We start from the raw sequence: 26,237 nt of genomic DNA, 5'->3' as shown, positions 1-26,237 counted from the left end.
AGGGAGGGAGGGAGCCGTAGCCGGGATCATGCTGTGGCAGGACACGCACGACGCATGTGCGAGAAGAGCGCGGTCACGAATACAGGGAAAAATGTCCATCAATATGCGGAGGAGCGGCATAGGGGCGGGCTTATTCGACGGTTGAGTCAAGGAGGCCGCTGCCCCCGTGACTTCAGCACGACTTCAAAAAGGTGCCAAACACAGTTTTATAAGTCGATTTTATGAGACAGCACAACGCAGAAAGAAGATCTGAATACATCTTTGGGCACACTATGAGAGATACTTTAAGGTACTGTGATTAGTGTAAATTGTCTTTTCCAGGTGACAGGTTCCCTTTAATGGATGCACTATGCATGGAAAGTGAAGTGGTTTGATATTTCAGTTGATTTCAGTCAGGTTTTGGTCCAGAAGCTGATATACAGCCTGCCAGGGCGAATTGCAGAAGTCTTGAAAAAGAAAAACAGACTAAAAGTTTAGTCCTTGCATAAACTTGATGCATTTGTCAATAAGAGTTAAAAAAACTGAAATGCTTATAAGGGCTCAAGCTCAGAACCATATCAATTTTGCTGTCCATAAACCGCGGATCTGCAAAATACAGATACCATCCTCGTGCATTCTGCATTTTTCTCACTCCCATCAGTAGAGATGCCTATCCTTGTATGCGTAACGGACAAGAATAGGAAATGTTTTATCATTTGCCCACCCATAGAAATGAATGGGTCCATGTGTGAGCCGCAAAAAATGCGTATTGGATGTGTACTAAAACTACAGTCTTGTGCGTGAGGTCTAATTGTGAAGCTGAAGTCAGATATAGCAGAGATTTAAATGTATAAATTACAAGTTTTACTGAATCTTTTCCCACACAACTATTTATCTATCTGCTCAGCTTCTTCTGCTCTATAACATGGTGTCTGTAGATTGGACTGCATTTTGTAGTGACAGGTTCCCTTTAAAGGGCTGCCAGCTGTCGTAGAAGGAAAGCTGGAGAATAATAAAACCAGCAAGTAACTAAATAAAGAGCTCTGCTAAAAATAATTCATCCTCCACATTAAGTCCCAGCTGAAATCTGAAAATACACAGTTCTGGTGACTTTAACTTTCCGCATATGTAGATATTTAAAGCAAAGCATATTGTATCATTTAGGTTTAGCCATATTTGTGCAATGGTTTCTTAACTATTCTGTAGCTATGATTGCTCTTTGATTAAGTAGAGTAGTAACTGGAATATGTTGTGGCTCTCTGAAGGTGCATCTTTTGTGGCTCTCTGAAGGTGCATCTGTTGTGGCTCTCTGAAGGTGCATCTGTTGTGGCTCTCTGAAGGTGCATCTGTTGTGGCTCTCTAAAGGTGCATCTGTTGTGGCTCTATGAAGGTGCATCTGTTGTGGCTCTATGAAGGTGCATCTGTTGTGGCTCTCTGAAGGTGCATCTGTTGTGGCTCTCTGAAGGTGCATCTGTTGTGGCTCTCTAAAGGTGCATCTGTTGTGGCTCTCTGAAGGGGCATCTGTTGTGGCTCTCTGAAGGGGCATCTGTTGTGGCTCTCTGAAGGTGCATCTGTTGTGGCTCTCTGAAGGTGCATCTGTTGTGGCTCTATGAAGGTGCATCTGTTGTGGCTCTCTGAAGGTGCATCTGTTGTGGCTCTCTAAAGGTGCATCTGTTGTGGCTCTCTGAAGGGGCATCTGTTGTGGCTCTCTGAAGGGGCATCTGTTGTGGCTCTCTGAAGGGGCATCTGTTGTGGCTCTCTGAAGGGGCATCTGTTGTGGCTCTCTGAAGGACCTTTTGATTTTATTACAGCACTCAGTCTTTTTTGGGTATGAGTCTATCAGCATGGCACATTTGGACTTGGCAAGATTTGCCCACTCTTCTTTGCAAAAACACTCCAAATATGTCAGATTGCGAAGGCATCTCCTGTGCACAGCCCTCTCCAGATCACTCCACAGATTTTCAATCGGATTCAGGTCTGGGCTCTGGCTGGGCCATTCCAAAACTTTAATCTTCTTCTTGTGAAGCCATTACTTTGTTGATTTGGATGTATGCTTTGGTTCGTTGTCATGCTGAAAGATGAAGTTCCTCTTCATGTTCAGCTTTCTTGCCGAAGCCTGAAGGTTTTTGCTGTAGGCCTCTGAATGTTGCTGTAGGCCTCTTGGTAGCCTCCCAGACCAGTTTTCTTCTCGTCTTTTCATCAATTTTGGAGGGACGTCCAGTTCTTGGTAATGTCACTGTTGTGCCATATTTTCTCCACTTGATGGCTGTCTTCTCTGTGTTCCATGGTATATCTAATGCCTTGGAAATTCTTTTGTACCCTTCTCCTGACTGATACCTTTTTTTTCAATTAAGATTTTTATTGAAATTTTTCGGTACAGCCAAAATAAAGACATATGCAAATGTAAAAAGCGTTTAACAATTTAAACATCATGTCTACAAAACTGTGTTGGGTAGATACCCATTATCACATAGTATGGCTCATGGGAGAATATGAGTCAGACATATCTAAATGGACATGTGAAATCTCAGTAACATATAGACAGACAAGACATTGGACAGGGGAGTAGGGGGAGGGAAAGGAAGGGGAAAGGGTACAATTCTACTGAAGCAGTTAGACCTGCGCATCACGAAATGCGATTGAAGAGCGAAAGATTTCCCAGGGGCCCCAAGTCTGCACATATCGTGTGATGTCTGAGGGCGTAATGCTAATGAGATCTTCCAACCTCTGATACAAGGCAATTTCGTCAAACCACTCCTCAGACGAAGGGGGAGAAGGGGATTTCCAATGCCTGGGGATCACCGCCTTTGCTGCCTGAACCATGTATTTTGACTGATACCTTTTAACAATGAGATCCCTCTGATGCATTGGAAGCTCTCTGTGGACCATGAGTTTTGCTGTGGGATGCAACTAAGAAAATTTCAGAAAAGACCAACTAGAGCAGCTGAACTTTATTTGGGGTTAATCAGAGGCACTTTAAATGATGGCCGGTGTATGCTGACTCCTATTTAACATGGTTTTGAATGTGATTGCTTAATTCTGAACACAGCTACATCCCTAGTTATAAGAGGGTGTGCACACTTATGCAACCACATTATTTTAGTTTTTTTTTGTTTTCTTCCCTCCACCTAAAAGATTAAAGTTTGTTTTTCAATTGAGTTATACCGTTTATAGGTCACATTAAAGGTGGAAAAAGTTCTGAAATGATTTATCTTTGTCTCATTTTTTTTACATCACAGAAACCTGACATTTTAACAGGGGTGTGTAGACTTTTTATATCCACTGTATGTGATTGTGTGTTTTTGCCTGCTGTTAAGTAATTCTAATAAGATTCTTGGTAAAACTGGTAATACTGGATGGAGGCATAATTCTGCAGCTCATACCATACCTGTTTTATATCCAGAGGCTGGAAAGCTGTCCTGACCCAAGGCTACAATTATATTATTGGCAATCCATAAATCAGAATCGGTCTTCTAACCTGATGGCTCACTACAATGTATTTGTGAAGGGAGCATGTATCATCCTGGAGGGCAGGATGGTTTGTTCACTGAGCAACGTCTTGACCAAATACCCCAGAAAACCTGAACTGTGAGAAGGTTTCAGCTTTCAGCAAATACATTCATTGACTGGATGCAGAGACATTGAAAAAGTTTAAGGAATTAAAGCACAAATAATAGCCCAAAAGTAATAAGCATTGGTTTTATAACAGTCAAATACTTATTAATATAGTTCTACTGCTGCAGTGGTTCTCTACGCAGTCACATGGTTCTGGGAGCTATGTAGTTTCCCGTGACACATCACGTGTGACCAAGGCCTGCCTACCCCTACTTTGTGTCGACTCATCGCCAGTCATGTGACAGCAGGGGGCTGGCTTTATTATTGAACGGAGTCAGTGTGCCAACCTGATTGGTCTCGGCTGCCGGGGAAGATACATTTACGGAGGCAAGGGATGGGGGGGAAGGCACAGAGAAAGAAGTGCATTCTGGGATTTGAAGTTTTTCAGTGCCTGCTGTAACTGTAAGGTGTCCCTGAAAAGTAAGTGTTGGCTAGTAAAATTAGGAATACACCAGATGCATTGTTTGGACAGTGACGAGAGTAGGCAAAATAGGGATTATTTTTTGTTTAATAAATTGCCTAGAAAACCCCTTTATCCTTCTGACATCCATTCAAAAAAATCATATAGTAGCACATGTAGGCCGTATGTCTATGTGTACTACTGTGCAGCCTTCATGCTTTGCATGATTTATGATTTTCCTTTCAGTATCCTTGTTTAGTTTTGTCTAATCTAGGCGTAAGTGTGAATTCAATCACAGTTCCTTCTCCTCACTACACACTGGCTTAATATCACAAGGTAAAATTCACCTAAGACAGTTCCTTTTTAGTTTAAAGTAGATTATTTTTTTTGCATTCAGTTTAGCCTGTACTCCATCTCTGAAGGGCAGTGACATTTTCAAAGCATTTTTAGCATAAATTCCAATTAAACGAGCCCTCTGGGACTTTACTATTGGTAACCTTGGGATAGGTCATCAATATCTGATTGTCCCATCAGCTATATTCCAGAACCGTTGTAGCGAAACCAGGTGCTGGAACTATACTGTGTAGTGGCTGTGCCTGGTTAATACAGAGTTGCAGTACCTGTCCCATTAGGGTACTTTCACACTTGCGTTGTTTGAATCCGGCAGGCAGTTCCATTGCCTGAACTTGCCTGCCTGATCAGGCAAACTGTATGCAAACGCATGTCATTTTTTCTGACCAGGATCCTGATCAGTCTGAAAGATGCCTGATGCATTGCAATACCGGATCCGTTTTTCCGGTGTCATCAGGCAAAACGTATCAGGTATTTTTTTTCTTCTCATTTTTAAAGGACTGTTCCGGCATTCCGGTATTTTGAATGCACTAATACATTCCTATGGAAAAAAAATGCCGGATCCGGCATTCAGGCAAGTCTTCAGGTTTTTTTCGCCGGAGATAAAACCGTAGCATGCTACGGTTTTCTCTTTTGCCTGATCAGTCAAAATGACTGAACTGAAGACATCCTGATGCATCCTGAACGGATTACTCTCCATTCAGAATACATGGGGATATGCCTGATCAGTTCTTTTCCGGTATAGAGCCCCTGTGACGGAACTCTATGCCGGAAAAGAAAAACGCTAATGTGAAAGTAGCCTTAGCCCTGTATTAGGGTTCATTCACGTCTGTGTTGAGCTTTCCATTCTTTTGATATGTCAGAAAAATGGTAAAAAAAAACCTGATCAGTCTTATTTTGAGCACCAGTAGTGCTCAGTTTGTGTTAGTTCCATCAGACTTCAGTTATTTTTGACAGAAGAAAAAGCCCTGCCTGATCAATTTTTTTTTTCCCTGAAGGATCAGAAGACCGGAAAGCTGTGAACTCCACCTTAATTCATTTTATGGCAGATTAATGGATTAGGGTACTTTCACACTAGCGTCAGGGGACTCCGGCGGGTGAACAGCCTGTCTGATCCGTCCTGCCGCTAGTTCACGTATGCCTTTGGACTGCCACTCCGTCCCCATTGACGATAATGAGGGGACGCTAGTGTGAAACTAGCCTTACATTTCCATAATATGATATGTCTTTTACACTTTCATTATTTTATCTGAGCAGTAGTCTCCCTGGTTCAAGGAACCCCTCAGAAGGATGATGCAGTTTAAGTAGGGTGTCTACAAGGACCCCTCTTGACAAAAGTGTTCTGGGCTTTCTTGGTGGCACATATTCCAAGAGGTTTAGACAGTCAGGTGTCCCCTTGTATGACAAATTCAGACCCTAGTACTAGTGTCTATTAAAACATACTTTTCTCATGACTGATTACATTTGTTAATTGTTAAGATTTTATGAAAGTATTGAACACGTAAGTTTTACATTGTGTGAAATGTGGGAAAATTCCGTTCGTACTCTATGTAGGAGTTAGCATATACCGTATTTTTCTCTGTATAAGACACACCTGCCCATAAGACGTATATAGATTATAGACGAGGACATTGAAAAAAAAAAAAAAGACCCCAATCAGACCCCCAATGTTAATAAGATTCACATCAGACCTCAGATCAAACCTCCAATGTTAATAAGACCTCCCCCCCATTCAGATCTCAGATCAGACCCCCAGTGTTTCTAAAATACAATATATGCTTCTGTATAGAATACCACTTTGCCAGACCATGAAAACATTCCAATTAAGTGTTCATATTCTGTAATGTAATGTATTTCCCCTGTATTTAAGGTAAATATGCAGAAGATATATTCGGGGAGCTTTTCAATGAGGCCCACAGCTTCTCCTTCAGAGTGAACTCTTTACAAGAACGCGTTGACCGGCTATCTGTCAGTGTGACACAGCTAGATCCTAAAGAAGAAGAACGTAAGTTTTATACCAAATCTTTATATATTTTTTTAGCGTGTCTTCCTTCCTTTTCCCCACATTCTGGCATTGTATGTGCTTATTCTAGTACAGAACGTTCATGCACTTGTTTTGAGCCTACACTGGAAAGCAGAAATAATTCTCCTGACAAGCCAACACAGCCAGACAATTGCACGCTGCCATTGTCTGATGTTCGCACATGAAATAGGTCATCCTCAGTTCCACATTCCGCTGCAGTTAATTAAACGACGGAGAAAAGCCTTAAAGTGGCATTCTGTGCCTATTGGGTAGAAATTCTTGCCCCGCATATCTGTATGTGCTGTATTTCTTGTAGACATCCAAACCCCTGCAGCTAAAAGCATACACAGAAATGTCATTGTCCTGTGCCCAAGCTTTTCTATTGGTATTTTCATTGCAAGCTAGAGATTATACTGCTTTATTATATTTGTTTCTTTCCTTAAAACTGACTTCTGTACATAATTTATTCTAATACAGTGTGTCATAAGAGATACACGTTAGATAGTCCTATGTGCCATCAGTTGAGGCGTTGGTTAAAGGGAATGTATCTTGTGTTTGCATTTTATCTTGTAGATTAAATTTTTTCTACTTTAAGGGGTGTATTGTCAGTAAATGACATTATATTAGTCAGATTTATATTACAAACAGATTTGAAGGGTTTCTCCAGGCACACTCTCATGCTACGCTGTACAGTTGGCCGACCGAAGGCGACTATCGTGTCATGTACAGGTCTAATTGTCAGTCATAGAATCTGGGAAAAAATGCGTATAGCAGCACAACGAAAAATTAAAGTCTTATCTTGTGGTGGTGCCATTCGTGTTGGGAGCCAGTCAGAAGTTCCCCCTTGGATGCGTCATATAGAAGAAACCGCAGCACTCTCCTGTCTTCAATTCAGTGGAATTTATTTCGCCAGGAAAAAAAATGCGACGTTTCGACCGTAAAGGTCTTTTTTCAAGCAACGCTGTTGCTTGAGAAAGACCTTTATGTTCGGAACGTCGCATTTTTTTTGTTGGTGAAATAAATTCCACTGAATTGAAGACAGGAGAGTGCTGCGGTTTCTTCTATATGAGTCATAGAATCTGTGTACAGTACATTCTGGGCATTGTACAGTTTCCGCTGCAACTGTACCAGTCAGCGCACAGTTGTGTCTCTCTACATCTGATGTCATAATGGGAGGAGAATATCTTAAAACATTGTGTATTTCTTCTTAATATGACTATCCGCATACAACACCAATAATAATAAAAAGTTGGGATGCTGAAAATGTAAATAAAAACAGAATGCAGTGATTTGCAAATCTCATAGACCCATATTTTATTCACAGTTGAGCATAGAACACATATCAGATGCTGAAAGTCAGACATTTTGCCATTTTATGAAAAAAACGTAAGTCATTTAAAACTTGATGGTAGTAACACATCTTAAAAAAGTTGGGGCAGGGAAACAAAAGGCTGGAAAAGTAAGCGATACTGATAAACAGTTGGAGGAGCAATTTGCAGTCACATGACTGGGTATAAAAAGAGCATGTTAGAGAGACGGAGTCTGTCAGAAGTAAAGAGTTGCAGAGGTTCACCAATCTGCGAAAAAACGTCTACGTTTAACAATTGTGGAAAATTCAAGTGAAAATTTTCCTTAACGTAAAATTCCAGAGACTTTGAATATCCCTCCATCTACAGTACGTAATACCATCAGAAGATTCAACGAATCGGGAGAAATCCATCTGCGCACAGGACAAGTCTGACAGTCTGTATTGGATGCTTATGATCTGTGGCCGTCAGATGGCACTGCATTAAAAACACATGATTCTGTACTGGAAATCACTGCATGGGCTCAGGAACACTTCCAGAAGTCCTTGTCTGTGAACACAGCTCTCAATGCAACCCACAAATGCTGTATCATGCAATAAAGAAGCCATACGTCAGCATGATCCAGAAATTCAGCTTTTCTGGGCCATAGCTCATTTAAAATGGATTGAGGCAAAATAGAAAACTGTTCTGTGGTCAGAAGATTTAAAAATTTGAATTATTTTTGGAAACCATAGACAATGTGTCTTTGGACTTTAGAGGAGAGGGGACATCCAGCTCATGGTTCAAAAGCCTGCATCACTAATATTAGTGCCTATGGCGGGGGGCAGCTTATAGATCTGTAAATGCATCAATGCTGAACAGTATATAGAGGTTTTAAAACATATGCTCCCATCCAGACAATGTTCCTTTCAGGCCAGACAGTGATAAACTACCGTATTTTCTGGCGTATAAGATGACTGGGCACATAAGACGACCCCCAACTTTTCCATTCAAAATATAGGGTTTGGGCTATACTCGCCGTATAAGACTTTATAGATATGCAAATTACCAGTACCTTTGTGCCCAAGTGGCTGTCCCTCCGCCGTTTTGTGCCCAACCGCGCACTGAATCCTGGATCCCAGCGCCGCCCCTCTCTTAATTTATACACCGCACTTGCTTTTTTTTTTATCTTCTGAAGCCGCTCGTAATCTAGCGCATGCCCAGTTAATTGGCGCTGTCTCCTCTATTCCCTCCGCCCTCACAGCAAGAATGAGCGAGTGCTCCAACTAACTGTGCATGCGCCAGATTACGAGCGGCTTCAGAAGATAAAAAAAACGCAAGTGCAGTGAATAAATTAAGAGAGGGGCGGCGCTGGGATCCAGAATTCGGGGCGCGGATGGGCACAAAACGGCGACAGCCCCTTGGGCACAAAGGTACCGGTACTGGTAATTTGTAGGGTTGTCCCGATACCACTTTTTTAGGACCGAGTACAAGTACCGGTACTTTTTTTCAAGTAGTCACCGATACCGAATACCGATACTTTTTTTAAATGTCATGTGACCGTTTTGGGGGATCTGTGGATCTGTGGATGACGCACTGTCATGTGGGGGATCTGTGGATGGCACTGTTATGGGGGATCTGTGGATGGCACTGTTATGGGGATCTGTGGATGGCACTGTTATGGGGGATCTGTGGATGGCACTGTTATGGGGGATCTGTGGATGGCACTGTTATGGGGGATCTGTGGATGGCACTGTTATGGGGGATCTGTGGATGGCACTGTTATGGGGGATCTGTGGATGGCACTGTTATGGGGGATCTGTGGATGGCACTGTTATGGGGGATCTGTGGATGGCACTGTTATGGGGGATCTGTGGATGGCACTGTTATGGGGGATCTGTGGATGGCGCTGTTATGGGGATCTGTGGATGGTGCTGTTATGGGGGATCTGTGAATGGCACTGTTATGGGGATCTGTGGATGGCACTGTTATGGGGGATCTGTGGATGGCACTGTTATGGGGGATCTGTGGATGGCACTGTTATGGGGGATCTGTGGATGGCACTGTTATGGGGGATCTGTGGATGGCACTGTTATGGGGGATCTGTGGATGGTACTGCTATGGGGTGGGATATCTGTGGATGGCATTGTTATGGGGTGGGGGGATCTGAGGATGGCATTGTTATTTGGTGGGGGATCTGTGGATGGTGCTGTTATAGGGGATCTGTGGATGGAACTGTTATGGGGAGGATCTGTGGCTGACACTGCTATATGTCATCCACAGATCCCCCTCATAACAGTGTCCCCCAATACACCGGGCCCCGCCGCTCACCGAAGTATTTATAAACGTGAATCCTTATCCTGTTGTTAAGTTGAACTAACGCTGCCCTCTCTCATGTTCCCCTGTATCCCCACAGCACTTACTTAAGCTTCCATAGCAGGCAGAGCGGACGGCACCAGTAACGTCACTCACTGACGTCGCGCGCCTGCTCCGCCTGCTTCACTCATAAAGGGGGCGGAGCAGGCGCTCTACGTCAGTGAGTGACGTTACTGCTGCCGTCTGCTCTGCCTGCTATGGAAGCTTAAGTAAGTGCTGTGGGGATACAGGGGGGACATGGGAACATGGGAGAGGGCAGCGTTAGTTCAACTTAACAACAGGATAAGGATTCACGTTTATAAATACTTCGGTGAGCGGCGGGGCCCCGCCCATAGTTACGCCCATAGTATTCTATTTATGTATCGGGGCGGGGTATCGGCGGCTGAGTACCGCCGAGAAAACTCGGAATCGGTCCCGATACCGATACTAGTATCGGTATCGGGACAACCCTAGTAATTTGTATATCTATAAAATAGTTTTTTGCAATAAATAAACCACAGACCCCTCCTCCGCCCCTCTCTCATCATTGGTGGCAGCGGGCAGCACAGGGAATGGGGAGGGACTGCTTCCTTCTCCCCTGTGCTGCCTTATACCCGGCATAAAAGACGACCACCGACTCTTGAAAATAATTTCTAGTGTTAGAAAGTCGTCTTATACGCCGGAACATTTGGTACATATTTCATCCATCACAACAGCATGGCTGCGCAGAAGAAGAGTCCGGGCGCTGAACTGGCCTGTCACTAATAGAAAACATTTGGTGCATCATGAAACCAAAAATATGGCAAAGAAGACCCAAAATCCTACACCAGACAAGAATGGGACAACATTGCTCTCCCAAAACTCCAGCAATTGGTCTCCTCACTTCCCAGATGTTTACAGACTGTTGATAAGAGGAGGGGATGCTACACAATGGTAGACATAGCCCTGTCCCATCGTTTTTGAGATGCATTGCCGCTATGAAGTTCTAAATGAGTTTTTTTCAAGAAATGGTAAAATGTCTCATTTGCAACATCTGATATGTGTTCTGTGACCTATTGTGAATATTAACAATATTACAATTTTATATTTTAACTGCTCCACCCTCTTTATTAGCTTTTCTGTGTAGGACTGATTCTGTAGAGTTATCGATTTACAATTAGAGGGCGGAGGATTAACAGCTGCATTGTTCTGCTAGAACTATATACCTTAGAATGCTGTTTTTAAATATATATAATATTATCTATATGTAGCTATAACCACGAGAGTGTCCCAGTCAGAGCATCCCTTAAGGAAACAAAAGTCTTATTACAAAATAACTGTGTAATTCAGAAATGCGGAAATTTAGCTTGTTTGGGCCATTTTTAACGGTTTCTGATTTGCATTCCACTCTGCATTTGATAATTTGATTAATGTATGTATTTGATGTATGAGGATACTGTCCTTATGGATTTTCAGTGATTTGCTTATAGTATTGACTCTGTTGTTCTCTAGCCAGAAAACATGTATTACCTGAATAATTCCCTAACCTATTTGAGTTTGCAGTATATCTGCTACACATGGCATTATACATAGTGTTTTTATACTAGAGGTGCAGTAGCTCCCAAACTAATTCCTCCTAAAGACCCTCTGTGATCTCTTTTACTGCTCAGTCTCCGGGCAGCCACCAACTGTTGAAGTCAATAGGGCGAGCCACACTTCCCTGTACAGCTAGGTGACAGGGAGTGCCGCTGTGCAAAGAAAACCTACAAGGGGTAGGGCGCCAGATCAGTGGGTTCCTAAAAGTCAGCTCCCCACAATTATAAAGTTTGGGGCCAAATCTGGCATTTGGAAATCCTATGATCAATTCTCATTTGGAAATAACCCAAGTTTTAGAAGAGACATATACTATTGTGCTAGAATAAATATGTGGTCTAATTGTATCTGCCTCTAATACTGCCCAGGAGATAGGGCTGTATAAGGTTGCCCGATTCTGCAGGGGATTGTTGAGAAGGAAGTGAGACCACTGCTATTACATGCAGCAGTCTTCTTCACAGCATTATGCCATCGCTCATCCCCATGCTGTCTAGTTGTTTTCCAGCAGCAAATCGTGATTAGACATCACAATCTGCCGCTGACAAACGAAGATCTTTTAACATGCTGAAAGATCCCCATTGCCCGATGAACGCGCTCCTGGATTATCGCTAACGAATGCTTGTTAACGATGATTGATCCGAAAATCGCCTGGTATAATATAAGCTTTAGACTGCAGGCGTAATATTCCAGAATACATTTACTTTCTGCTATATAATACTTTTTCCCCATAGACACTAAGCTTCTTGCCTATTGATCCATGCGTTCTCTCTGCACCGTCTAGTCACTTTGTTTGTGAATGCCTAAATGGCAGTTCTTCCAAGTCGACCTCTTATCCATTATGAATTTACTGTAAAAGTTCTGTTGTGTAATTAAAGCTTGGACCAGGGTCAGATATTAGCTGAAGATTTCATATCATTTTTCCTCGCTACTATCTTACGGCACATTAGGCACTTAGATTGCATCACATTGTTTTAACTTTTATGTACGTTTGGAAGTTCGTAAACTGGACTGAGGGTGCTGTCACATGTGCCTGCTGCCTCACAGCTGAGCAGCGTCGCAATGCGGCCAAAAGCATTGGGGCCACGCAGATTGCTACTGAAAGGAGTCTTAACTCCTTGTAGTCGGTTAATGGCCGCACGGTGTGCTAAAAAACTGCAGGAACGTTAGCGTTTGGAAGGGGACCTGCAGCTCCTGACAGCACCACTGCCGCTGTTTGCCTGTGTGGCAGCTGATACGTGAGATAGCACCCCGAAAGTATTCAGGTTACAAGAGAATATTACCCCACTTACTTATTGACGGCTGCATGTAATGACCAATAAATGCCATCTTGATCAGTTGTTGTTCCTCTTCACTGGCACAGTGGAGGAGGATGGATAATATTAGTTGTGCCCAGGCTAGATGACGTAAAGGAAATGTATCATCAGAAACTGGCCTACTGTCAGAATCAAGTTTTTTTGTTTTTTTTACTAAATTTCCATGCTATTATCTGTATAAAATATAGGCTGCTACTGCCTGTTTAATGGAGATCACTTTACAGCAGTCATCTCATCATCCCAGGCAGGATTACAATGAAATGTAAGCTGGAGACAGATAACACCAGGATCCACCATGGATCACCTACTGCAATCGCTTATCCTCATACAGCTGTATTTTTTTTGGGCAGCAGATTGATGTTTAGACAGCACGATCTGCTGCCCTAAAACGATAATTTACTTGCCTGCAGGAACGGCAGTTCCACCAGATCAACAAGCATTTTGCTCGTTCATCAGGTGATCCAGATTGTCCGGAACCAGGGCCGTCTTTAACCACCTCCGGACCGCCTAACGCAGATTCGCGTTCCGGAGGTGGCAGCGCTGCGCACAATCACGCATATACGCGTCATCTCGCGAGACGCCAGATTTCGCTCAAAGCCGGCCCGCGCATGCGCATCGCGGGCCGGCAAAATTAAAAGAACAAGTTCGTCACCAGCCTGCCAGCAACGATCATTGGCTGGCAGGCTGGCGATTTTCAAAAAATCCAATCACAAGTCATATAACAGATCATATTAGTAAATATGATCTGTTATATGGCTTGTCTGCTCCTCTGCTGGTCCTTTTCGTCGGTTGGATCCAGCACAGGAGCAGACTGAACTGTGAGTACACCAAACACCACACTTTAGCCCCAGATCACCCCCTGCACCCCAATTAACCCTTTGATCACCCCTTTGATCGCCCCTGTCAATCACTATTGAAAGGAAAAAAAGTGATCAGTGTAAACTGTCACTTTTTTTTTTTCACTGGTATTGACTGTTAGGTTTTAGGGATAGTTTAGGCCCCTTTGGTAGGTAGTTTAGCGTGAGTTAGCGCCCAGCCCACTGCACCGCAGTCACTTATTCGCTGTTTAGCGTATCGCTAATCAGCATTTGTACTTTTATAGTATCTGTAAGTGATCAAAACTGATCACAGTCAGATCTATAATAGTATTAGTGTCACCTTAGCTCGCCCTCCACCCAAAACGCAGTGTTTGCCCGATCAGGCCTGATCGGTCGCCCACACGTGCGTTCCCCCACGCCCGCCCCACCGCAGTGACAAAAAATATTATTTTTTTTTGATCACTGCATTCATTTTACACACACTGCGGCGATAAAAAAATCAGTTTTGATATTTTTTATCAACCGCAGTGGCCTCCGGTACTTCGCTAGCCTCCCCTTTGTAAGACAGGCTTGCTTTTTTTCTTGGGTAGTCTCAGAGAATACCCCTAAATTTAGTAGTCCAAAATGTCAAACAGGGGGTATTCTTCTGAAGAGGCCTACAGGATTCTGACCCAGTCGGATGAGGAGTGGGAACCCTCATCTGACGAATCTAGCGGTCAGAATATGAACCTGTAGAAAGCAGTGGCTCTCTGACCCAAAGTTCGGACGAGGAGGTTGAGGTCCCTGGCAGCACCAGGCGTACCCGGCCCCGTGTCGCTAGACCACAGGTTATGCAGGATCCGCTTCAAGAGCAGCAGAGTGGGGCTGTCGCTGCCGGATCACGTGGTGAGGCATACACCAGCAGCGCAGCCCTCCCTGGACCTAGTACCAGCACTGCCGTACAACATGATGACGTGGCGAGCACCAGAAGGGCAGTTGAAGCTGGTACAGTGGCACGTGCAGTAGTTACCCCGTCGCAGCCACCGCACAGACAGGCCCGTAGAGCCCCTAGAATCCCTGAGGTGCTGGCAAACCCTGATTGGCAGTCACCAACTTCAGCCGCACCATTAGTTCCCCCTTTCACCGCCCAGTCTGGAGTTCGGGTTGAGACGGCTCAAATCGGTTCGGCCCTGGGATTTTTTGAGCTGTTCTTGACTGCGGAGCTCTTGGACTTAGTCGTGGCAGAGACAAACCGGTATGCCACACAATTTATATCCGCCAACCCGGGAAGCTATTATGCCCAGCCTTTCCGGTGGAAACCAGTCCAAGTTTCCGAACTTAAATTTTTTTTGGGCCTTCTCCTCAACATGGGCCTGACAAAAAAGCATGAATTGCGGTCATATTGGTCCACGAACCCGATTCATCACATGCCCATGTTCTCTGCTGCTATGTCCAGGGCACGATTTGAGGCCATCCTCCGTTTCCTGCATTTTAGCGACAACACCACCTCCCGTCCCAGAGGCCACCCAGCTTTTGACCGGCTCCACAAAATTCGGCCCCTCATAGACCATTTCAACCAGAAATTTGCAGATTTGTATACCCCCGAGCAAAACATCTGCGTAGACGAGTCCCTAATACATTTTACCGGGCGCCTTGGCTTCAAACAATACATCCCAAGCAAGCGTGCCCGGTATGGGGTCAAATTGTTTAAGCTCTGTGAAAGGGCCACAGGCTATACCCACAAATTTCGGATCTATGAGGGAAAAGATCAGACCCTGGAGCCGGTCGGTTGCCCTGACTACCTGGGGAGCAGTGGGAAGACAGTCTGGGACTTGGTGTCACCCTTATTCGGCAAGGGGTACCATCTTTATGTGGACAATTTTTACACAAGTGTGGCCCTCTTTAGGCATTTGTTTCTAGAACGGATTTGCGCTGTGGCACCGCACGAACTAGTCGCGTGGGCTTCCCCCAACGGCTTGTAACCACCCGTCTTGCAAGGGGGGAGAGGGCTGCCTTGTGTAACGAAGAACTGCTCGCGGTGAAATGGAGAGACAAGCGTGACGTTTACATGCTCTCCTCCATTCACGCAGACACGACAATCCAAATTGAGCGAGCAACCCGTGTCATTGAAAAGCCCCTCTGTGTCCACGACTATAATGCGCTCATGGGAGGGGTGGACTTCAATGACCAGATGTTGTCTCCGTATTTAGTTTCCCGCAGAACCAGACGCTGGTATAAGAAGGTGTCTGTATATTTAATTCAATTGGCGCTGTATAATAGTTTTGTTCTCTACAGTAAGGCTGGGAGAACAGGATCCTTCCTCAAATTCCAGGAAGAGATCATCGAGAACCTCCTTTACCCAGGAGGTTCCGTGGCCCCATCCACCAGTGTAGTTAGCCGTCTACACGAGCGACATTTCCCCAGTGTCGTTCCTGGTACCTCAACCCAACCGTCACCCCGAAAAAGATGTCGTGTCTGTAGCAGGAGTGGAATAAGGCGTGACACCCGCTATTTCTGTCCTGACTGTCCTGACCACCCTGCCCTATGCTTTGGTGAGTGTTTCCGGAAGTACCACACACAGGTACACCTAGCATAGGGATTGCATCTCACAGGACAGGCACACAGGGCTATTAGGGCCCTTTTACTCACATCTGCTGCAAACCTCTCCTTTCACCTGGGATAAAGTGCATAACGTACTTCGCCACATCTTTGGGCGATTTGCGCTTTGCACATTGTCCCATGGGGAAGGAGAGGTTTGTTCTATAAAGGTAAAAAATTACCGGTAAGTAAAAAAGTTAAAAAAGGTTAATATGTTCTGTTCTAAAGTTAATAAAGTTATTGCGTTGCGGCCTGGTTTTTTCTTTTTTGTTTTGTTTTTTTTACCTTCCAGGTGGACCAACCGATCGACTAGCTGCAGCACTGATGTGCATTCGGACAGAAGCATTGCGCTGCTGTCAGATTACACGCAAGTCGGTGTATGCGGCGCTGCAAGACGAGATTTCTCCTCTGCAGTAAAAGATACGTTTGCCGAGGCATATGAGCTGAGGAGGTGGCGGTGTTAATATACTTTGGCAAACACTTTGTATATATATAAAAAAAAAAATCCCGGCAATGATTTATTCATCCACATCGATTGATGTGAATGGAGAAATCTGGTTTGCCAGGGCATACGAGCTAAGTGGGTATGGATGTTGGGCGGAGCTCCTATGTCCTGGCAGACGCCTTTCCCCTCCTTTTTCTTTTTTTGGCAGAGATTTTTTCATCCACATTGATCGATGCGAATGAAGAAATCTGTGCCGTTCATTTTTTTCTTTCAGCCCAGAGGCTGAACGGAAAAAAAAAATCTCATTACCCGTATGCTCAATATAAGGAGAATAGCAGAAACTCCTAATGCTGGCCATACATGTAATGATTGCGGAGACCCTCAAATGCCAGGGCAGTACAAACACCCCACAAATAACACCATTTTGGAAAGAAGACACCCCAAGGTATTCGCTGAGGGGCATATTGAGTCCATGAAAGATTGAAATTTTTGTCCCAAGTTAGCGGAAAGGGAGACTTTGTGAGAACAAAATCAAAAAAATCAATTTCCGCTAACTTGTGGCAAAAAAATTTTTTTTCTATGAACTCGCCATGCCCCTCATTGAATACCTTGGGGTGTCTTCTTTCCAAAATGGGGTCACATGTGGGGTATTTATACTGCCCTGGCATTTTAGGGGCCCCAAAGCGTGAGAAGAAGTCTGGTATCCAAATGTCTAAAAATGCCCTCCTAAAAGGAATTTGGGCCCCTTTGCCCACCTAGGCTGCAAAAAAGTGTCACACATCTGGTATCTCTTGTGAGACAGTGACAGGTCTCACTCAGGTTAGAGGCAAGAAAGGGGTGGATAGTGTGGTCCACACCCCTGTTCCACCACAGGTGAGAGAAGCTGGAGGTAATCAGCCTGGCATTAGGCACCTCCCAGAGTGTCAGAAAGTAGTAGTGTGTTACCTGTGGACAGAGGCCTGGAGGCTCTGTCTGTGTGGTCTCAGCTGGGCTAGGCTGAGGGACCACAAGGCTGGGAGATAGCCTGGAGTTGGGGGACGCAGCGACGCCTGGGAGGGTCGCAGGGCCATAGTCAGGCAGACTACTGAGCCCCAATCCCCCACAAGAAATACTGAACTAGAGGCAGTCGGCGTACTGTGCTCTGTACAGCCAGGAGGCTGTGGGACATTGGCTGACAAAAGCCGCATGAGTTCACAGGGTGTGAACTGGGACCTAGGTGAGTCAGGAAACGTTATGTTTAGTTAGAGCCTGGACGGGCGAGTGTTTATTATTTTATGTGGATGTCACATGTGTTAGGTGAAGCTGCGACTTCATGATAACCTGTATTGGTTGGAGTGTGCACAATAAATACACTGTTTGGACCTGAAACCTGGTGTCCTAAAGGCGTATCTGTGAGAATGACCCCCGGTGAAGAGCTAACCCCCTACACTCTGTATTCAGGAGAAGTTAAGGAATGTGTTTTGGGGTGTCTTTTTACATATACCCATGCTGGGTGAGATAAATATCTTGGTCAAATGCCAACTTTGTATAAAAAAATGGGAAAAGTTGTCTTTTGCCAAGATATTTCTCTCACCCAGCATGGGTATATGTAAAATGACACCACAAAACACATTCCCCAACTTCTCCTGAATACGGCGATACCACATGTGTGACTCTTTTTTGCAGCCTAGGTGGGCAAAGGGGCCCACATTCCAAAGAGCACCTTTCGGATTTCACAGGTCATTTACCTACTTACCACACATTAGGGCCCCTGGAAAATGCCAGGGCAGTATAACTACCCCACAAGTGACCCCATTTTGGAAAGAAGACACCCCAAGGTATTCCGTGAGGGGCATGGCGAGTTCCTAGAATTTTTTATTTTTTGTCACAAGTTAGTGGAAAATGATGATTTTTTTTATTTATTTTTTTTCATACAAAGTCTCATATTCCACTAACTTGTGACAAAAAATAAAAACTTCCATGAACTCACTATGCCCATCAGCGAATACCTTGGGGTCTCTTCTTTCCAAAATGGGGTCACTTGTGGGGTAGTTATACTGCCCTGGCATTCTAGGGGCCCAAATGTGTGGTAAGGAGTTTGAAATCAAATTCTGTAAAAAATGACCAGTGAAATCCGAAAGGTGCTCTTTGGAATATGGGCCCCTTTGCCCACCTAGGCTGCAAAAAAGTGTCACACATCTGGTATCTCCGTACTCAGGAGAAGTTGGGGAATGTGTTTTGGGGTGTCATTTTACATATACCCATGCTGGGTGAGAGAAATATCTTGGCAAAAGACAACTTTTCCCATTTTTTTATACAAAGTTGGCATTTGACCAAGATATTTCTCTCACCCAGCATGGGTATATGTAAAAAGACACCCCAAAACACATTCCTCAACTTCTCCTGAATACAGAGATACCAGATGTGTGACACTTTTTTGCAGCCTAGGTGGGCAAAGGGGCCCATATTCCAAAGAGCACCTTTCGGATTTCACTGGTCATTTTTTACAGAATTTGATTTCAAACTCCTTACCACACATTTGGGCCCCTAGAATGTCAGGGCAGTATAACTACCCCACAAGTGACCCCATTTTGGAAAGAAGAGACCCCAAGGTATTTCGTGATGGGCATAGTGAGTTCATAGAACTTTTTATTTTTTGTCACAAGTTAGTGGAATATGAGACTTTGTAAGAAAAAAAAAAAAAAAAAATCATCATTTTCCGCTAACTTGTGACAAAAAATAAAAAGTTCTATGAACTCACTATGCCCATCAGCGAATACCTTAGGGTGTGTACTTTCCGAAATGGGGTCATTTGTGGGGTGTTTGTACTGTCTGGGCATTGTAGAACCTCAGGAAACATGACAGGTGCTCAGAAAGTCAGAGCTGCTTCAAAAAGCGGAAATTCACATTTTTGTACCATAGTTTGTAAACGCTATAACTTTTACCCAAACCATTTTTTTTTTTTACCCAAACATTTTTTTTTTATCAAAGACATGTAGAACAATAAATTTAGAACAAAATTTATATATGGATCTCGTTTTTTTTGCAAAATTTTACAACTGAAAATGAAAAATGTCATTTTTTTGCAAAAAAATCGTTAAATTTCGATTAATAACAAAAAAAGTAAAAATGTCAGCAGCAATGAAATACCACCAAATGAAAGCTCTATTAGTGAGAAGAAAAGGAGGTAAAATTCATTTGGGTGGTAAGTTGCATGACCGAGCAATAAACGGTGAAAGTAGTGTAGGTCAGAAGTGTAAAAAGTGGCCTGGTCTTTTAGGGTGTTTAAGCACTGGGGGCTGAGGTGGTTAATATTGATTGGACCCTGGGCAAGAATTTCCTTGGGCCCCCTGAAATGCTAAGGTCCATCTGTCTTCATGAGTGATTATCGCAGGGAAGGCAGGTTAGTTAGTGTACCCGAGCATTAGATTTTAAGACACCTGTGGCCACCGCGGGGGCACAGGAGGCAGAAGCACAGCTCCCGCACAGCCCGTGTCTCCTTTTCAAATAGAAGACGGGTGGCCCTTAGCAACGCTCATTTCAGAGAGCGCTGCTAAGGGACATTTCAGCCACAGTTTTCTACTAAAATTAAACGTTTTGGCTAAATAAACTATATTCTAAAAATGTTACTTATCACTTGCCCTACACTTTAGCAAAAAAAATAATTTAATGGCAGTTACACTTTAAGCTCTTCCAAGCGACGGTCGTTTTGAGGATCGGTGATAAACGCCTGTCATACGGTTGCTAATCACTGCAGTATTATTTATTTAGGGACTGTAAGCACATGCAGTCTCAGGAGTGGTCCGCAGCCTCACAGGAGTACAGAACCAGTATCTGTACACGTATGTATGGCATAATTAATGGAATGACACATCACATATAACATGACATGAGTTACCAGGCTGCCTGGTAAAGACCTGTGTCAGTCATGTCATGTCATGTGTGATGTGTCATTCCATTAATTATGCCATACATACGTGTACAGATACTGGTCCAGGCAGCAGACACATTATTATTGCCACATCATGTGTCACAAACTCACATGCCACTCTGACTGTACTGTACAGCCATTCAGACAGTTCCACTTCCTTTAGAAAAGCGAGCCTGCAGTGCACACCAGCGACAAGGGACTTACTTACAGATAGTCTAGAGGTGACTGTGACTCAGGTGAGTAACCGAACTGTTACTGAGTGTCTAGACTAGTGATGGTGGTGGTGATGGACTGGGTGTCTCCTCTGTGACGCGGCCGCCTTTGCAAGTTGAGGAACTTGAGGGCCGAGGCAGAATGTGGCACAGAGGCAGGCAGCGTACCAGTGGCGTTGCTAGGGCTAGTGTCAACCGGTGCGGTAGAAAATGGTTCCCCCCCCCCCATCCCAAAGCAATAATTTTTTTGCCATATATGGGGCTATGGTGGTGCTACTGCCATAGGGGGCATCCGTTAGCTCAGCAGACCCCCCCTACCAGTCAGAGCCTGGTCTCGGGAGGGGCACTTCCAGATTATTTTCTGTCTGCCGCCACAAAACAATGGTGCTTATAGAACAGACTACACAGTGTAGCGGTATACTGTATATTGTGTGGCACAGTGTAGAGGTATACTGTATATTGTGTGGCACAGTGTAGCGGTATACTGTATATTGTGTGGCACAGTGTATGCTATATGTGTATAACATAAACATATTTCATATGAAAACTTACAGTTACTGTAAGGGCTTGGCCCTTGGGGATCTCGGACGCCACTTCACCACTTTGGCCGGGGGGTCGGTGGAGCTGATGTGTTTTATCCTAATGAGAAAGATTTCATAATAAGGATTTGGAGAAGGGGCAGAGGAATAGCAGAGCAGGGAGAGGCTGGTGCTGCTACTAGGGGGTCATACCATGGGGGAGTAATAAAGCCCACCATAATGATCCCCCCCCCCCCCCAGTAGAAATAATTCTCCTTTTAATGTGACAGTGCAAAAAATACCCCCTTGTAATGTCCCCAGTTGAGCCAATGTCCCCATAGTGCCCCCATAATGTCCCAGTATAAAATACCCCTATATAGTGCCCCCAGTAAATTCCCCCATAGTGCTCCTCTCCCCCCTTCCTGCTAGTGCCCCCCATAATGTACCAGTATAAAATGCCCCATATATAGTGCCCCAGTAGATGCCCTCAGTGTCCGGCCTCTGATAGGCTGCCGGCCTAGTGTTCCCCATAATGCCCCCCAATAATGTGCCAGTAAGTGTCCCCATAGATGCCCCCCCCCATGTGCCAGTATCAAGTGCCTCTCTCCTCCCCCCCAAGTGCCAGTATCATAGTGCCAACCCCCCCTTCCCCCATGTGCCAGTATCAGGTGCCAATCCCCTCCCCCCCACATGTGACAGTATCAGGTGCCTCCCCATGTGCCAGTATCATAGTGCCAACCCCCCTCCCCCGCCCATGTGCCAGTATCAGGTGCCAACCCCCCTCCCGCATGTGCCAGTATCAAGTGCCTCCCGCTCCCCCCATGGCAGTAACAGTCGGGTATTAATAAAAAAAAAACACCACTTCTACTTACCTCCATGTCAGCGATGCGATGCAGCCTCTTCCTGTGTCCCGCCCTGTATGTCCATATATGGAGTCAGTGCTCGTGTTCTTATTAAGCCTGTATTTCAGAAAAGTTTCTGCTGGGATTCGAACCCACGACCTTCTGTATCAGAGGTAAAGCACTTACCCACACAGCCACAAGAGCTGCATTGCCACTGACTGAAAAAATATGAGACTTCTACTGTTATAGCTGGCTAAGTGTACATCTATACACATGACAGTTGCCCTAACACACCCAGCACTGCTATATCTCTGTATGACAGCTGTCCCAGCACACTCAGCTCTGCTATATCTCTATATATGATAGCTGCCCCAGCACACCCAGCTCTGCTACATCTAATAACCATGACAGCTGCACCAGCACACTCAGCTCTACTATATCTCTATATATGACAGCTGCCCCAGCACACCCAGCTCTGCTACATCTATATATCTCTAAGTATTGCTATACAGTAGATAGATATATAGAGATATAGCAGAGCTGGGTGTGTTTGGGCAGCTGTCGTGTGTGTATAGATGTAGCAGAGCTGGGTTTGCTGGGGCAGCTGTCATGTGTATAGATGTAGCAGAGCTGGGTGTGTTTGGGCAGCTGTCATGTGTATAGATGTAGCAGAGCTGGGTTTGCTGGGGCAGCTGTCATATATAGAGATATAGCAGAGCTGAGTGTGCTGGGGCAGCTGTCATGTGTATAGATGTTGCAGAGCTGGGTGTGTTTGGGCAGCTGTCGTGTATAGATGTAGCAGAGCTGGGTTTGCCGGGGCAGCTGTCATATATAGAGATATAGCATAGCTGAGTGTGCTGGGGCAGCTGTCATGTGTATAGATGTAGCAGAGCTGGGTGTGTTTTGGCAGCTGTCATGTGTATAGATGTAGGAGAGCTGGGTGTGTTTGGGCAGCTGTCATGTGTATAGATGTAGCAGAGCTGGGTTTGCTGGGACAGCTGTCATATAGAGATATAGCAGTGCTGGGTGTGTTAGGGCAGCTGTCATGTGTATAGATGTACACTTAGCCAGCTATAACAGTAGAAGTCTCATTTTTTTTCAGTCAGTGGCAATGCAGCTCTTGTGGCTGTGTGGGTAAGTGCTTTGCCTCTGATACAGAAGGTTGTGGGTTCGAATCCCAGACACATCTCTCCCTCTCCTGAGCACGACAATACAAATGACTGTGCCTGACACATACCGTAGGGACGCAAGGGGGCCCGGGTCAGAGGTTGGGAGGAGGAGCTAGCATGAGGCCGGCAGACTCGGCAGTAAGTAATTGTAATTGACAGACAAGTCCTTCACTAATGCGAGCAGCGAGCCACACGCCGCTCGCTCGCATAGACAACAAGTGAATGTGGGAGTCGGGAAACGGAGCTGCCCCGGGCCCCCAGGAGCAAGGACGGCCCTGTCCGGAACGAGCGTTTGTAGGAACATAGGAACGTTCATCCCTGATAGTCTTACTCCAACAAAATGCGCCTAATTTTTGCTGCATAATGATGCATTTAGGTCACGCTGTTCCTATGAAGCCATGGCCCATTTTCGGGTTAGGTAGGAAAGGTGTCTAAAAGTGACTAAAACAGTTACTATAGGATGCAAGGAATTTACACCATTACGTCAAAATTCTGATGCATTATCAATAGAAAATCTACCCCAATGTGTCCCCTTCAGACAAATTTCTAATGTTGATTTGGCTGCTGTAAAGCATTTCACATCCAAACCGACAACACAGCTTCAAGTCAGTAAATCACCACAATATCAAAGTCCATTACTTATCTCATGCCTGCAGTTCAAAAGACTCCAGCCTCAAAGTCCCACGTCAAATCGTATGTAAGGAAAACCACAGCATGTCCTTCATATAGCAGATGATCCTTTATTCACCAAACCGGGATAGCAGCATAGCAAAGTAGCATAGCGACATTTCGGATCTCACTGATTCTTTTTCAAGCATAATATCTCATATTATCCATAGACATACACATGCCCATTAAGTGTAGTGACATCACCAGAAAAATCACCATTTTGCATTTAAAATCATTAAATTAAGCAAATCCAATGTGTATAAATAAATATGATTATCAAAAAACTTACATATCCAATTCTTGTACATGGGCAAAAAACAGCTCCAACAGGAATATTGCAGCCCCGGCATACCATTCTCAATGATGCGCAAGTGCCAATTCCTGGTGCGTATCATTAACTTCCTGGTCTAGAGCTTTGACGTCAGAATCGGGTTATAGCTGTAAATAAAAATATATGATATAGAGCAGGAAGAGCTGAGTAATTTGATGTATAGGTTTTAAAGGGAGAAGTTTCGGTAAAACTTGTAATTTGTTTGTTAAAATCTCTGTTCATTCTATGCTTAGGAGTCATGTGGGCGGGACTACCCTCTGACAGATAACGCTGCATGACTATACATACAAAGATAGCTGTCGTCAGTGAGTAGACCCACCCGCATGCCCCTCAGCATAAAAAAAGCAAGGGTGAATCTTTTCCCATAAAACGATATATAACACTGCTCAGGTCCTTCTGCTCTATAACATGCTGCCTGCAGACTGCACTGCATTATCAATGTGACATTTTCAAGGTTCACCTCAAAGAGGCTCTGATCAACCCTATTAAACCAGGCATATTGCCTAGTAGGACTCATCATGCTGATTAAAACAGCACCTTTCTTTTGCCTGTATGTTAAACAGCTGCAGAGATATCCACTTTTTTATACATATGCAAATGAGTACATTGGAGCACAAAGGGACAGGGCTGAATCCCTGGAGCACTGCTTTTGAAACACCCCAGTGCTTTTCATACTCCCCTTGATTCATAGGGCTAGATATCAGCATGCTGAGGGCAGACCTGTGTCCTAGTATGTACATATCATATACACTGATAAATATTAGAGAGGGCTCACCTACTAATCTGTGTATGGCACTGTTATGGGGAGGGGGATCTGTGTATGGCACTGTTATGGGGAGGGGGATCTGTGTATGGCACTGTTATGGGGAGGGGGATCTGTGTATGGCACTGTTATGGGGAGGGGGATCTGTGTATGGCACTGTTATGGGGAGGGGGATCTGTGTATGGCACTGTTATGGGAGGGGGATCTGTGTATGGCACTGTTATGGGGAGGGGGACCTGTGGATGGCACTGTTATGGGAGAGATCTGTGGATGACACATATAGCATAAGATCCACAATTTGTTTTAACCCCTTAAGGACACGGCCTTTTTACACCTTAGGACCAGGCCATTTTTTGCAAATCTGACCAGTGTCACTTTAAGTGCTGATAACTTTAAAACGCTTTGACTTATCCAGGCCGTTCTGAGATTGTTTTTTCGTCACATATTGTACTTCATGACACTGGTAAAATGAAGTCAAAAAAAATATTTTTTTTGCACCAAAAAATACCTAATTTAACAAAAATTTTGAAAAATTTGCAAATTTCAAAGTTTCAGTTTCTCTACTTCTGTAATACATAGTAATACCCCCAAAAATTGTGATTACTTTACATTCCCCATATGTCTACTTCATGTTTGAATTATTTTGGGAATGATATTTTATTTTTTGGGGATGTTTATAAGGCTTAGAAGTTTAGAAGCAAATCTTAAAATTTTTCAGCAATTTACAAAAACTAAATTTTTAGGGACCAGTTCAGGTCTGAAGTCACTTTGCGAGGTTTACATAATAGAAACCACCCAAAAATGACCCCATCTAAGAAACTACACCCCTCAAGGTATTCAAAACTGATTTTACATACGTTGTTAACCCTTTAGGTGTTGCACAAGAGTTATTGGCAAATGGGGATGAAATTTGAGAATTTAATTTTTTTGTCTAATTTTCCATTTAAACCCATTTTTTCCACTAACAAAGCAAGGGTTAACAGCCAAACAAGACTGTATCTTTATTGCCCTGACTCTGCCGTTTACAGAAACGCCCAATATGTGGCCGTAAACTACTGTACGGCCACACAGCGGGGCGTAGAGTGAAAG

The 26,237-nt window shown here is 44.3% G+C and overlaps 1 protein-coding gene across 3 annotated transcripts in view; it reads left to right on the top strand.

The window, feature by feature from the left end:
- The window catches only part of WASF1 (WASP family member 1), a 142,800-nt gene that overhangs the window by 68,253 nt on the left and 48,310 nt on the right, over window positions 1-26,237 (top strand). For all 3 annotated transcript variants that reach the window (XM_040428865.1, XM_040428868.1, XM_040428867.1), the window contains exon 3: window positions 6,216-6,350. In XM_040428865.1, the coding sequence (XP_040284799.1) occupies window positions 6,216-6,350 (135 nt within the window). The remainder of the gene's footprint in view (window positions 1-6,215; window positions 6,351-26,237) is intronic.

This window comes from Bufo bufo, chromosome 4 (genome assembly GCF_905171765.1).
Source record: "Bufo bufo chromosome 4, aBufBuf1.1, whole genome shotgun sequence".
In the NCBI taxonomy this organism is placed as follows: domain Eukaryota; kingdom Metazoa; phylum Chordata; class Amphibia; order Anura; family Bufonidae; genus Bufo; species Bufo bufo.
This window is presented reverse-complemented; position numbering and strand designations above follow the sequence as displayed.